This window comes from Leptonychotes weddellii, chromosome 12 (assembly GCF_054177405.1).
Source record: "Leptonychotes weddellii isolate Sample4059 chromosome 12, ASM5417740v2, whole genome shotgun sequence".
NCBI classification, from domain to species: domain Eukaryota; kingdom Metazoa; phylum Chordata; class Mammalia; order Carnivora; family Phocidae; genus Leptonychotes; species Leptonychotes weddellii.
In genome coordinates this window covers 10,924,417-10,937,723 of record NC_138380.1, presented here as the reverse complement: position 1 = coordinate 10,937,723, position 13,307 = coordinate 10,924,417, and the positions used below count along the sequence as shown (strand labels likewise).

The 13,307-nt window shown below is 38.4% G+C and overlaps 1 protein-coding gene across 1 annotated transcript in view; it reads left to right on the top strand.

Moving 5' to 3' along the window:
• MGAM2 (maltase-glucoamylase 2 (putative)) overlaps window positions 1-13,307 on the top strand; it is an 82,705-nt gene that overhangs the window by 9,247 nt on the left and 60,151 nt on the right. Inside the window, 9 exon segments of the mRNA XM_081799970.1 lie at window positions 3,963-4,086; window positions 4,206-4,315; window positions 4,646-4,800; window positions 5,635-5,806; window positions 8,142-8,241; window positions 9,063-9,175; window positions 9,293-9,418; window positions 12,003-12,134; window positions 12,224-12,322. Coding sequence (XP_081656096.1) covers window positions 3,963-4,086; window positions 4,206-4,315; window positions 4,646-4,800; window positions 5,635-5,806; window positions 8,142-8,241; window positions 9,063-9,175; window positions 9,293-9,418; window positions 12,003-12,134; window positions 12,224-12,322 — 1,131 coding nt within the window.

Here is a 13,307-nt window from a genome sequence, read left to right as displayed (position 1 = left end):
TAAAAAAAAAAAAAGAAGATGTGGTCCATATATATAATGGAATATTACTCAGCCATCAGAAAGGATGAATACCCAACTTTTACATCAACATGGATGGGAATGGAGGAGATTATGCTAAGTGAAATAAGTCAAGCAGAGAAAGTCAATTATCATATGGTTTCACTTATTTGTGGAACATAAGCAATAGCATGGAGGACATTAGGAGAAGGAAGGGAAAAATGAAGGGGGGGAAATTGGAGGGAGAGATGAGCGATGAGAGACTATGACTCTGAGAAACAAACTGAGGGTTTTAGAGGGGAGGGGGATGGGGGGATGGGTTAGCCCAGTGATGGGTATTAAGGAGGGCACATACTGCACGGAGCACTGGGTGTCACACAAAAACAATGAATCGTGGATCATCACATCAAAAACTAATGATGTATTGTATGGTGATTAACATAACATAATAAAATAAAATTTAAAAGAAGTTTGCTTCTGTTGAGATGATCATATGATTTTCTTTTTTCAATGTTGTTCTTTTTTCAATGAATTATGTTAAAACATTTCTTAATTTTGAAACATTTTAGTTTTACGCTTGATAACCCTTAACTTGGCTATTATGCATTAATTCTTTTAATACTCTAATGAATTCAAATTGTTAACCTTTTATTTAACATTATAAAAACATCTATTTTTTTTAGTGAAATGGGCTTATATATTTTTGTTGGTTTATTTTGACTTTTCCTTGTCTAGTTTGTTGCCAGAATTATTATAGTTTAATAAAATGAATCAGGAAACTTTCTTTTTCTATGTTCTGAAAAGTATATATTATATGGGAATATTCTATTTCCCAAATGATCTGGGCAAAGTATCATTTTTTTTTTTTTTTTTAGGGAAGGGTCTTTGACTACTTACAACTCATGGCAACTGGTCATTTCCACCTCTTCTTATTTTGATTATTTAATATTTTACTATTTAAAGATTCAAATTATAGTTTCACATTCATTGGCAAATATTTGTACAAATAGTTTTCTCACAATCCTTAGTTATGTTAAAAATCCTATATATCTGGGGCACCTGGCTAGCTAGGTTGGTTGAGCCTCAGACTCTTGATTTTGGCTCAGGTCATGATCTCAGAGTCATGAGATTGAGCTCCGCGTCTGGCTCCATGCTGTGTGTGGAGCCTGCTTGAAATCCCTCCCTCTCTCTCTGCCCTGCTCATGTGCTTGTGTTCTCTCTCTTCACAAAAAAAAAAAAAAAAAAAAAAAATCATATATCTCTGTTGTCATTCACCATTTTGTTTTATTACGTTCATTCACCATTTTTGTTTCTAATCTTGTTTGTCCCTCTTTTTGTCAGAAGAGGATTTCATAAGGTATTCATATTTCTTTGGTCATTTCAAAGAGTCTTTGTTAGATTTATTGATCTGCAAATCTAATATCAAAACATATCCTTGCACTGTAGTAATTACCCATGTGGAATTATAGCAGGAATTGACACATATGCCAAACCTATAAAATAAGAAGTTCTAAAATGCATATTTTCATGTCATATATGCGCACTGAAATTTAGCATGTTGGGAACATGGCATTTCAAGTCAATAGTGGAAACAATGTCTAATTAATGGTGGTGTCTGTCTCACCTACTAAGCTGGGCGGCAGCACTCTATCATGTGAACTTAGATGAATACTTGAAACAGAGGAGATGCTTATTTCATGTTTTAAACTGAACTGTAGATACTTAATTCTTTTCTCTTTCATTAATTACTGCTAAATACTGCTTTTACTCATAAATCCTTCATGTAGTTTTTCTGGGTTTATTTCGGTCTTTTCGAATTACGTGGGTTGTATATTGAGTTGTTCATCATGTATAACATTACTTTCTCTATTTGATTCCCCCTTCCCTCACTTGTGTCCTCTTTTCACCCCTTTTGGAATGTTCTAGTTGAGTATTACTGTCTGGCCCCACTGGTCACCTTGCCTACCCTTTCTCTCATACTTTCCGTGTCTTTGTCCTTGTGTTCTGAGATAATCCTAAATTTGATTTTTAAAAAAATTCTTCTTGTCTTGACATTGTTCTCTTTCCTTTTTGTTAGTCCAAATATTAAGGAGTTTTAAATCTTGTTGTTCAATATCTTAACTTTCAATGTTCTTTGTTGCTTTTTTTCTAATGGAAGCAACAGTTATATGCCTCTCTAAAGATAATAATTATATTTATTTAAAACGTTTGTAATTTTTTTTTCTATTAATTGTTTCCTGCAATTTGTTTCTTCTGTTTATTGAGTCTGGTGCCTATCATAGTGTTGGTTTCTCTCATGTTTGGTGGTTCTTGACTATCATCTTTGTGTTTAATGATCTATGACGGCCTGTCCTATTTACCTTGGTTTGCACTGAGTATTTAGGAGGGAAGAAAACAACTGCTGAAGGGAACGTGGGTACTTGTCTGGGCGTGAGGGGCCTGGCTTATTAGCTGGTGCATTGCCATGTCTTCTGGTTCCCAGCATCTTTCCTAACTTCCTTAGCCTATGAACAAATACTTCAGGATGCCCACCAATTAGTCAGAGCTTAGCAATAGCTATAAGGAATGTCAGATTGGGTAGCTAAATGTTCATACTGGAGCTTCCCAATTAATCATCCAAAACTATGCCCCAGGTTCTCTTCCACTTCTCCACATTGACTTGGCTTGGAGCAGTTCTTTTTTTCCTCTTGTGTTTTAGGTCATGAATATTTTTTTCCCTGGAGTTCATAAAGTCTATTTCCTGTGTTTCAGTCATTTCATACCATTTCTGCCATATTGCATTATAGCTGGCTGCTTTGTAATGGTTTTGTATTTTTTTCTTAATGATACTTTTGTCACTTCATGTAAATTTAGTTGGGTGGAGAGGTGGATGCCTATGTTTGTTTCAACAGTTTGATTCAATTTGCCATCTATTTTAGTTCTTTATTATAACAAAACAATTTTTATGTAAGTGGATATTAAAGTTGTAGGAAAATACATCTCACCAAAAAATAATCATTTTTTAAAGCTTTTATTTATTTATTTGTCAGAGAGAGAGAGCACAAGCAGGGGGAGTGGCAAAGGGAGAGGGAGAAGCCAACTCCCCACTGAGCAGGGAGTCTGGATGGGGCTTGATCCCAGGACCTCGGGATCACAACCTGAGCTGAAGGCAGACACTTAACTGACTGAGCCACCCAGGCACCCCAAATATTAATCATTGTAAAAATCCATAATCAAAACACTCTGAGAAGCCACATGTGGTTTATTTTTACCTTATGGACATTGTGAATTTGTTTATGTCACCCTCTGTCCCATTTCTATCTTAATTTTTTCCTATTTCCTTTGTTTTACTTCTCTTACATTTTAGAAATGCATTTCTTTATGCCATATTGTTAGTCATTTCCATGACTGTTCCTCATGAGAAAGTCTAAATTGGTTGGCCTGACATCTAGCTTACTCGTATGAATATTGTTTCCCTCCGGCATGTTTCTCTCAGTGTTCTTGGCACAATGAACTTGTGGTTTTTATGAATCTATCATGTATTGCTGCTTTCTCTGCTCTCCTGTTCCCCTACCTAACCCCTCACGGTGCACTAGGAGTGGGCTTACCTTTCACCTACCTGGAAGTCCTCCCACCCTGCTTGCAGCCTTCTAGACTGTGTGCCATGGCTGGCGTGTGCGTTCCTTTAGCCCCTGGGCACTCTCTGTCCGAGCACTCCTCTCATACTGAAATTGCATGTACTACTAGACTGTAATGGAAGTTTGCTAAAGGCAAGAGCTGTGTCTTATTTATCTGTATCATTAGTTTCTTGTCGGGGAGGTAATAAATGCATTTTGGATGGCTGTTTAAATGTGAATAAAAGAAGAACAAGTGACTGCATGTAAATAGGACCTATCTTAAAATCTTCTTGGAATAAAATTGGTTATAAATACATAGAACTTTCTTTCCTTCATTTCATATTATGTCACTCTGTGCCATTGTTACAGGATGTCTGCAGCCGGCAACATAAGTGCTGCTGGAAACCGGCACCCGATACTAATGTCCCTAGGTGCTTCTTCCCCAGGAACTGGGGCTATGAAGTCAGCAGTAACCAGAATGGTACAAGGACAGGTGAGCATTACCCTGATGAGCTCCCAGGGAATCACTCTTTAGGACTCAGATAAGCTAACTGCAAAATAAAATCTAAAAGCTTCCTTCCCCACCCCCCATTTTCCTCCCCCCAGCCCTAGGGTTTACAACCACGTTGAAAAAGTTGCCGTTCCCATCTCTGTTTGGATATGATGTCAAGGACGCCCTCTTCACAGCTGAATATCAGACATCCAATCGTTTTCATTTTAAGGTTGGTTTGGTAGTTACCACTGAATACATCTCTGGGGAAAGCAGCGCCCCCACACTGGATTCAGATCATTCGCCATTAGGCACTGCATAGAGGTGTGGAGGCAGGAGGTGCCTCTCTGTTCCTCTCTGCAGGAATCTCCCAAGGGGATGTGTGGGCTGTTGCGTGTTTCGTGGAGGACACGTGATTGGGTGATTTTTTTCTCACAATTCAGGAAACCCAGGATTAAGAATTAGAAGCTATTTTCTTTGGGGGCTGAGAGTGAAGCTCCTTTGTAGCTCTACAAGGAAGTGGTTTCATCTGGAGTTGGTCTTTCTCTTTTTCTTCTGACAGATCAATGATATCAACCATAAGCGCTATGAAGTCCCCCCTGAAATTATTAACCTGTCTGATAGAACTACTAGAACCTCCAATTTGAACTATGACATAGAGGTCATTAATAAGCCCTTCAGCATCAAGATAATGAGGACAAGCAACAGAAGAGTCTTGTGAGCTTTTCAACACCCTTTGTGTATCTTTGAATATACAGTCTCAATATCATTCAATCTGACTTACTGGGGGTGGATGATGAGATAAGTATGACCTGGGAAAATGTTTGGACCTTAGAAAATGTCCAAGTTTTTACTGTAAATCATTAACACTTGCTAACCTGTCATGATTGCAGAGCACAGCATCTAAAATATAATGTGCTGGTGTGCTAAGTTAGATAAATGCACTTGTAGTTAATGTCTTTCATGAGAGAGGAAATTTTATTATTTTGGATGATCATTCACTTTGGAACTCAGCTTCACTGTTTATCATTCCAAGCTTTAATTTCCTGAGAAATTTGCCATGAAGAATCTAACAACAGCCTGAGCTTAAACCATAAATTGTATGGGAGAAATACAGGGATTAATGTTGGTAAAACCTATTTTCAAGTCCTGGCACCAGCAAGTCACCGGTCGGCTTTGGGAGGTTAGGCAAAGCATCTCACATCAGCCTCAGTTCCCATATCTATAGAAAGGGAATCAGAATATCCACTGTTGCTCTGTGAACGGAGCTATATTCATGAAGCATCCAGAGCAGGTCCCGGCATGAAGCAGATGCCCAGCAAGTGTAAGGTCCCATCTGCTCTCTCCCCCCAATCATCCAACTCGAGTTTCTGGTGTCATGTCTCCTCCAGAATGAAAGCATCAGAGACACCCTAGAAAGTCCTTCCAAGGTAGTACGAACGTGGATGAGAACACCTGAAACAACTGTTCTCAAAGTGAACAGGGAGAGTAGCAGACAGGGTCTTGGCAGAGAGAGCTGTTTGGTGACTCTCACTCTTACCCCACGGCCAGACTGGACACAAGCATCGGGCCCCTGCAGTTCGCCCAGCAGTACCTGCAGCTGTCCTTCCGACTTCCCAGCACTGCTGTGTATGGCCTGGGGGAGCACGTGCATCGGCAGTATCGCCACAACATGAGCTGGAAGACCTGGCCCATCTTCACTCGCGATGCCGCCCCCACCGAGGTGAGCTTCCCTTCCCCCTACCTAGGGCTCACAGGAAGGAAACCCTTCTCTCCTTTCCAGAAAGTGACCTAGAGTCAAGCAACCTACAGAGTTATATCCATATCTTATTTTGCCCAAGTTAGATCCGTTTGTGCTGGAGGATACTTGTTCTTGAGGTTTATAAACTCACAGTTAGTAATATATCAATGTTTTTGGTTTTGTTTTCTTTATTATTTTTTTATTGAGGTATTGCTGACATGCAACATTATATTAGTTTCAGGTGTACATCATCATGGTTCTTTATTTGTCTATATTGTGAAACAATCACCACAATAAACCTAATTAACATTTGTCACCACACTAGATACAGGATTATTTTTCTTTCCTTGTGATGAGAACTTTTTTTTTGAATTCAGTTAATTAACATATTATTAGTTTCAGAGGTAACGGTCAGTGATTCATCCGTAACATATCAATTTTTAAAAACATCCCACTTTTAAAGGAAAATATAATTTAATGACTGTATGATGGCCTAATATATATATTAGAAAATCCTTCTGCAAAATAACTATGTTTGTCTTTAATAATTAATTGGGTAGTATCTAGGGGAGAGCTTCAGCAGGAGCTACCCCCAGTAGAACTTTGAGGACTAAAAAGAATTCCACTTTTGGCAGTTTTAGTATTATTCTGGGTCTCTGCTACTTGAAGTATGTTCTGGAGACAGCAGTGTTGGCATCACTTGGGAGGTTGTTAGAAATGCAGAATCTCAGGTAGAGCCCAGACCTATGGAACCATAATCTGCATTTTAATAAGATCTACAAGTGAACCATACACATATTCAAGTGGGCAAAGAGCTGGTCTAGAGCAGTGCCTCTCAACTTACCTGTAGTGAAGGATCAGTTCCTTTCTTTCTCTCTGTTATTATTATTATTTTTTAATCCTGGGGAAATGAAATAAAATTATTCAAAGACATAAAATATAAGCTCAAATTTTAAATTGAACAGCTTTTAAATTACTCTTTTAAATTGCTATAAAGTTTCTAAACTCTTTCTCTTGTTTTTTGTACTTTCCTTGCTGATTTACAGCAAAGGATGTGGGGAGGTACAAGTCCACGGACAATACTTTGAGTAGCACTGCTTTGTAGAGCAGGTCTTGAAGCCTCCATTGTGCTGATGACGTTTCCCAAATCTGTGATGTATGTTGCAAGGGAGGGATGGGACTGAAGTTTTGCAATTCGTATTCCACAGGAGATGAACAAATCAAGTAGCACATTAACTGGCCCATCCACCATTGTCTGATGCAGTGAAGGGGACACACTTATTGAACCAGAGTAAAGCAACAGCCAGCACATTCACCAAAGTGCTTGCTCAAGGCCCTTGACAAACATGCAACATAAGCATCATACTAAGCTTGGCTCTCTAGCTGAAAAATCCTTGAGTTATGTAGTCACAGATTAGATAAATGTCTTATCTGTCTTCCTTCCCTCCTCCCTCCCACATACCCCCCTTCTTTCTGTCTTCTGTCCCTCTCTTTCTCTCTCTCACTTTTTCACTTACAGTAATACACATTATCTCTTTTTATATCAGTGCTCATCACAGCCCTGTGACAGGTTCAGTATCTTTTTTTAAATTTTAAACTTATTTACTACCTAAGTATTATATATTAATTATAGAAAAATTAGAAAATACAGCTAGGCATAAAGAAGAAATACAAAATTTCTCATAATAACATTATCTTCTGCTAACATTTTGTCATATGTCTTTGCAGATATTTTCCAAATTTTAAAAAATAGCTTGACTGGAATATAATTTATATACTATACAATTCATTTGTTTTAAGCGTACAATTCAGTGATTGCTTAGCACATTACTGAGTTGTGCAGCTATCATCATAATCCAGTTTTAGAAGATTTTCATCATCCCACTAGGGTCCCTCATACTTTTATAGACATAATCCCCATTCCCACCCCAGTGCCCACTTTAGCCCTGGGCAATCACCATTCTACTTTCTGTCTGTATAGATTTGACTTTTCTGGATACTTCATATAAATAGAATCATGCAATAGTTGGTTTCTTTTGTATCCATTTCTTTCACTTAGTATCACATTTATGAGGTTTGTTCCTGTTGTAGCATGGCTCAGTTTTTCATTTCTTATTATTACTAATAGTATTCCATTGTATGTATGTTGTTTATCCATTTATCAGTTGATATTACCATTTCAATACCTTTTTGATATAATACTAACCCACGTCAGGTGTTGACCAAGTACATGTTGTATGTGGCGTTTGACTTTATTCTAGGGTAAATAACATTTTCAACATGTACTACTATTATTTGTTATCATTTTTCTTGACAGGACATGATTAATCTGTATGGAGCTCATACATTCTTCCTGTGCCTTGAAGACACCAGCGGCTCCTCTTTTGGTGTTTTTCTGTTGAACAGTAATGCCATGGGTAGGAAACATCTTTTTATCTCAACAGGAATATGTTTGGGGATGTGGCTTTTATAAAACCAACTTTCATGGCGAGATCATTATTTAACAGAATGTGTATTTAACCTACAATGCTTCTATATGGGAACCCAAAAAGTAGGGTAACCTGTTATAAATCTAGTTCATGCTGAAAGCTATTTCCATTGAAAACTTCTTTCGGGTTCTCTTTTGATGCAGTGTTTTCCATAATATTCTGTAGATAATAAGATGCATTGACAGATAGGTCCCAAAGATACCTGTAGATTTCAACATGTAAACCAGACTGTCTGTCTGTAGGCAACAAGGCTGTGTTCTGTAAGCTGTTTCTCATAGCTCATTCCTTCCCTACTCCAGAATCTTCTCCCTCAAGCTTCTGGACTAACAGTGCCTTAATAAAGGCTTGTTTTTATTTTTATTTGTAAATTATAATTAAACTCATCTAATAAGGTTTTTAAAACTTTTCCATTACTTTAAATCATTCACAAATTCCAGACATTTGTATTGTTATATAGCCAGATTAAAATAGAATTGGTTCTTAATTGAATTAAAATAAAAAAAATAAGATTATAATAAGAAAAAAATAGAATTGGTTCGGCTTTCTCTTAAAAAAATCAATTCTTCATTAGTGTTTTACTCACTTAATATTATAAACGTCAGCAATCTAAAGAAAAGAATTTTTTGTATGGCTTTCATCTCTTGCAAAATGAGACTGAGATTGTTTTGGATAGCTCAGGTATTCATATTCTAGAGAAAAGTATATTTGCAACCACAAAATTCTAATAACCCTCATTTTAATCCTTTCAGAGGTCACCCTGCAGCCTGCTCCTGCGATCACTTACCGCACGATTGGGGGCATCCTTGACTTTTATGTATTCCTGGGAAATACTCCAGAACAAGTGATTCAGGAATACCTGGAGGTATGGGCTTTGCTTGAACAGAGTTACAAATGGAAATGGAAAGTGTTTTCTGTACAGACATGGTGCTCAAAACAGTAGTTTTTAAATGCTTAAACATGTCTATATTTATTTTTTCAGCTCATTGGACGACCATTGCTGCCTCCCTACTGGAGTCTTGGGTTCCAGCTTAGTCGCAGGAACTATGGTGGCATCAATGGATTGAAGGAGGTTGTGAACCGAAATCTTGTAGCTGGGATCCCTTATGTAAGTCGGAACTTCTCTTAACCTGTGTAAGGCACCATTTCCTATCTTTTAGTTTTTGCATCTAATTCAATGTATTAGGAAGAAATACAGAGAGAGATAGGTGGATAGACACATACATACGTACATACATACGTAGACAAACAGGCACACCTAGTGTCAGAAATTTGCATGCTAAATTACCTGTGTCATCATGGAAACAGCAGTTTATGGAGTTGGATGGATATGGTTTTGAATTTTAGCTTTACTTCTTCCTAACTCTCTCAGTGTTGGGCTGGTTAATTAGCACCTCTGAGTCTTAGTTTCTCCCTTTATAAAACGAGAACGCAAGGCTTCCTTTGGTGGACTGGTAGTGAGGAATGCCTTACACTATGCACGGAAGGCAGGCAGCACATTGGATGAGCTCCATCAAAGTTAGCTCTTATTTTATGAAAGAAAGCAGCACCTGGGGTGATATGGTTAACAAGAGCTGATGATTGTAAACATGACTCACAGTAAGTGAGTTTCTCATAGCGACCTTGAACACTTCTTCCAGATCTAGCAGACTCTAATTTTGAAAGTTCAGTGGTTGCCAAGTATTTATGATGTTCAATGTCCACTGGTAAATAGATAATTATTAAGTGTAGACTACTTGATAAGTTCCTCCAGGAGATGTAGAATGCCTTTAATGAAATTATCAAAACAGTTTATTTGGGGCTAGATCTTTGGAACTGTGTCGCAAGCATATATTTGGTTAGCATGTGAAGGAAGAATGTGCAGGTGGAAATGACTTTGGCCTGATCTCAGGACTTAACAATGCCCTCTCAGGGCAGCAAGGAGAGCAGGCAGAGAGATGAATTTTTCCTGTGAGAAAACATGCCTGCTGTGGTGTTTTGGTGTCTAGAGGAAATTGATCATGTGTTTCATTAAAATGCTCCCAAATCTGATACCTGCAAGCACTCAATTCCAGGAGGAATCAGGCCAAATCTTGCCGCGTGGTTATTATTTTATAAGGTGCTTTCACAACCATGGTTAAACGTCATTTATTGGTATTTTGTAAATGAGATAATGGAAACACACTGCATAGTTAGTAACTTTTCTAAGGTCACTAAAGCTAGCTAAATGGCAGGACCAGGATTCAAAAATGGTTCTTTTACTCCATGTGCTATTGGTTTCAATCTGTGCTTGTACCTCTGATGTGAAGGGCTTTTCTGAGGTGCTGCTGATTCAGGAACAAGTGAGCTTTCCTTCCACGGATTGGATCTTTCCCACCATGTGTGAGTGGAGGCACTGGGTATTGACTGACTGCCCAGTGTTAGAACAGATGTGCTGCGTTGGCACCAGGCCACCAGCCACATTTTCCTGCAGGCCTGGAAGCTAGAACTTTCTAAGACACATGAGGAACACATTCTTGGAAGACCTTCAGATGTCCTTGAAGTTGTGGCAGTTTGGAAAAAAAGAGCAGCTGGATTCAAAGGGCCTATCACTAAAGCTGCAGTCGGCCCCACCCACCCCTGCGTATGACCTTGGGACATGTCACTCAAACCCTTCACATTTCAGTCTTCTCACTAAGAATAACACCTGCTCCTCACAGATTGGTATGCAAACACTAGAATAAACTATGTATGAGACTTTGGTGAATTAAAGCTCTGCCCCTTTGTTGTTTATCTTTGTGAGTTATTGTTCTAGAAGTTTTATAGAGCAAGAAGACTGTTTTCTCCTCTAATGATATAGTCTAGCTTAATGTTTAGGGTCCAAGTTAGCACATGGTTACAACATTACTAATATACTCACCCAAACAGACATTTGAAGAGCACCTGTTTTATGTCAAGCATCCAGGCTCTCAAGCTGCAGGGATGGGGACACCTGGGTGGCTCAGTTGGTTAAGCATCTGCCTTCGGCTCAGGTCATGATCCCAGAGTTCTGGGACCGAGTCCCGCATCAGGCTCCTTGCTCAGTGGGGAGCCTGTTCTCCTGCTGCCTGCTGCTCTCCCTGCTTGTGCTCTCTCTCTCTCTCTCTCTGACAAATAAATAAATAAAATATTTTTAAAAAAAGTTTCAGGGATGAACAAGGCACAGTCCCTACCCTCAAGTTCCTCCCAAAGCCTCATGACATGCATTGGTCAGGACAAAGACATAAAACTACAACCTGAGAGAGCCTGCGTCTTTCAGAAGGGCCTTATTTATTTCTAGGAGGTAGCCAAGCCCTGAAAGTTCAAGGATCATTAAGAAATATGGCTTTAGGGGCACCTGGGTGGCTCAGTCAGTTAAGCATCTGCCTTTGGCTCAGGTCCTGATCTCAGGATCCTGGGGTCAAGTCCCACATCCGGCTCCCTGCTTAGCGGGGAGCCTGCTTTTCCTTCTCCGTCTGCCTCTCCCCCCTGCTCGCGCTCTCTCTCTCTCAAACGAATAGAATCTTAAAAAGAAAGAAAGAAAAGAAGAAAGAAAGAAAGAAAGAAAGAAAGAAAGAAAGAAAGAAAGAAAGAAAGAAAGAAAGAAAGAAAGAAAACTATAGCTTCAGTTTTAGTGAGCAGGAACCAGGGCTATGATACTTTCCGTCAGCACGGTGATATTTCCTAGGTTCTAACTGGCTGGCACTATCTTTCAGGATGTCCAGTACTCTGACATAGACTACATGGATGGAAATAAGGATTTCACTATTGATCAACGAGCCTTCCCTGATCTCTCAAATTTTACCAACGACTTACGTAAGCAAGGACTGAAATATGTAATCATTATGGTATGTTCAAACAAGTCTGTTGCCTCGTTTTCCCTTTCAAGGTGCAAAAGAAATTGACAAAAATAATATTTGTTATATTTATTTATTAGAATCCTGGCATCTTAAATAACTCTGACTATCAGCCCTATATGAATGGAAGGAAAAAGAGAGTATGGATCGTGGGGGACAATGGCTTTGTCGTTGGGCAGGTAATTTTGCAAGGAAATCAATAAATTAGTCATTTGGGGAAGTTTGTACTTTTATTAATGAAAGTGAGTAGAAGGCACGTTGTAGTATCATCACTGTTTTCATGCTTTAGAGGCTTCCTTTATTATTATTTTTAAAACAGTAGATGTAATAGTAAAATGATTAAAATTCTGAAGGATTTTTAAAATTGAAATATATTTGACATATGACATTGTGTAAATTTCAGGTTTACAGCATGTTGATTTGATACACTTGTATATTGCAAATTGTGGCGAGAGCACTTCTACCATATCACATAATTATCATTTCTTTTTTTGTGGTGAGAAAAATTAATACCTAGTCTCTAAAAAGCTAGCCCCTGACTTTCTGTACTACAGATATTTGAGAAGCAATGTATTATAAGAAGAAAATTCATTTATTCTTAAAGTCCTCCTGCCTCTCAATTTCTTTCTCTTTCCCAAGACAATACATTCGGCTACAATAATGTAGTAGGATGCTCACAGTCTAATGTGAAACCTGTCTCAGCTAATGTACTTTTATTTTACATGAGACTTAACAGAGCCCAGCCTTTATTCAGGCATTGGAGTAGGCTGATTAGAAGCCTATTTCCAGAGTACTTTACATCAAATCGTGGAGGCAACTTTCTATTCCAGTTACATATAGGGTCAGACCTAGCTGACTGGATTATGGGAGATTTACTAAAACTGATACTTAATCTGAGAGTTTATGTGGCTGCAAGTTGTGTTGCTCCTAGGCGGTTTACTTTTCAAAACTGTCTTTTCAGGGTTATCAATGTCCCCTTAATCCCCCCTTAACTGCTCACTTAATTCCTATCATTGACTTTGTTTACAATACTTAATTCTATTTACTTTCTTTTTCATTGAGTCTAACCTTCTATGAAATAGTAGTTTCCTTCCTTCCCCAAACCAATGCTTTGATTTTATTGTTTTGTTTGAAGTGAATTTCTATAATATCAGACCGATATTC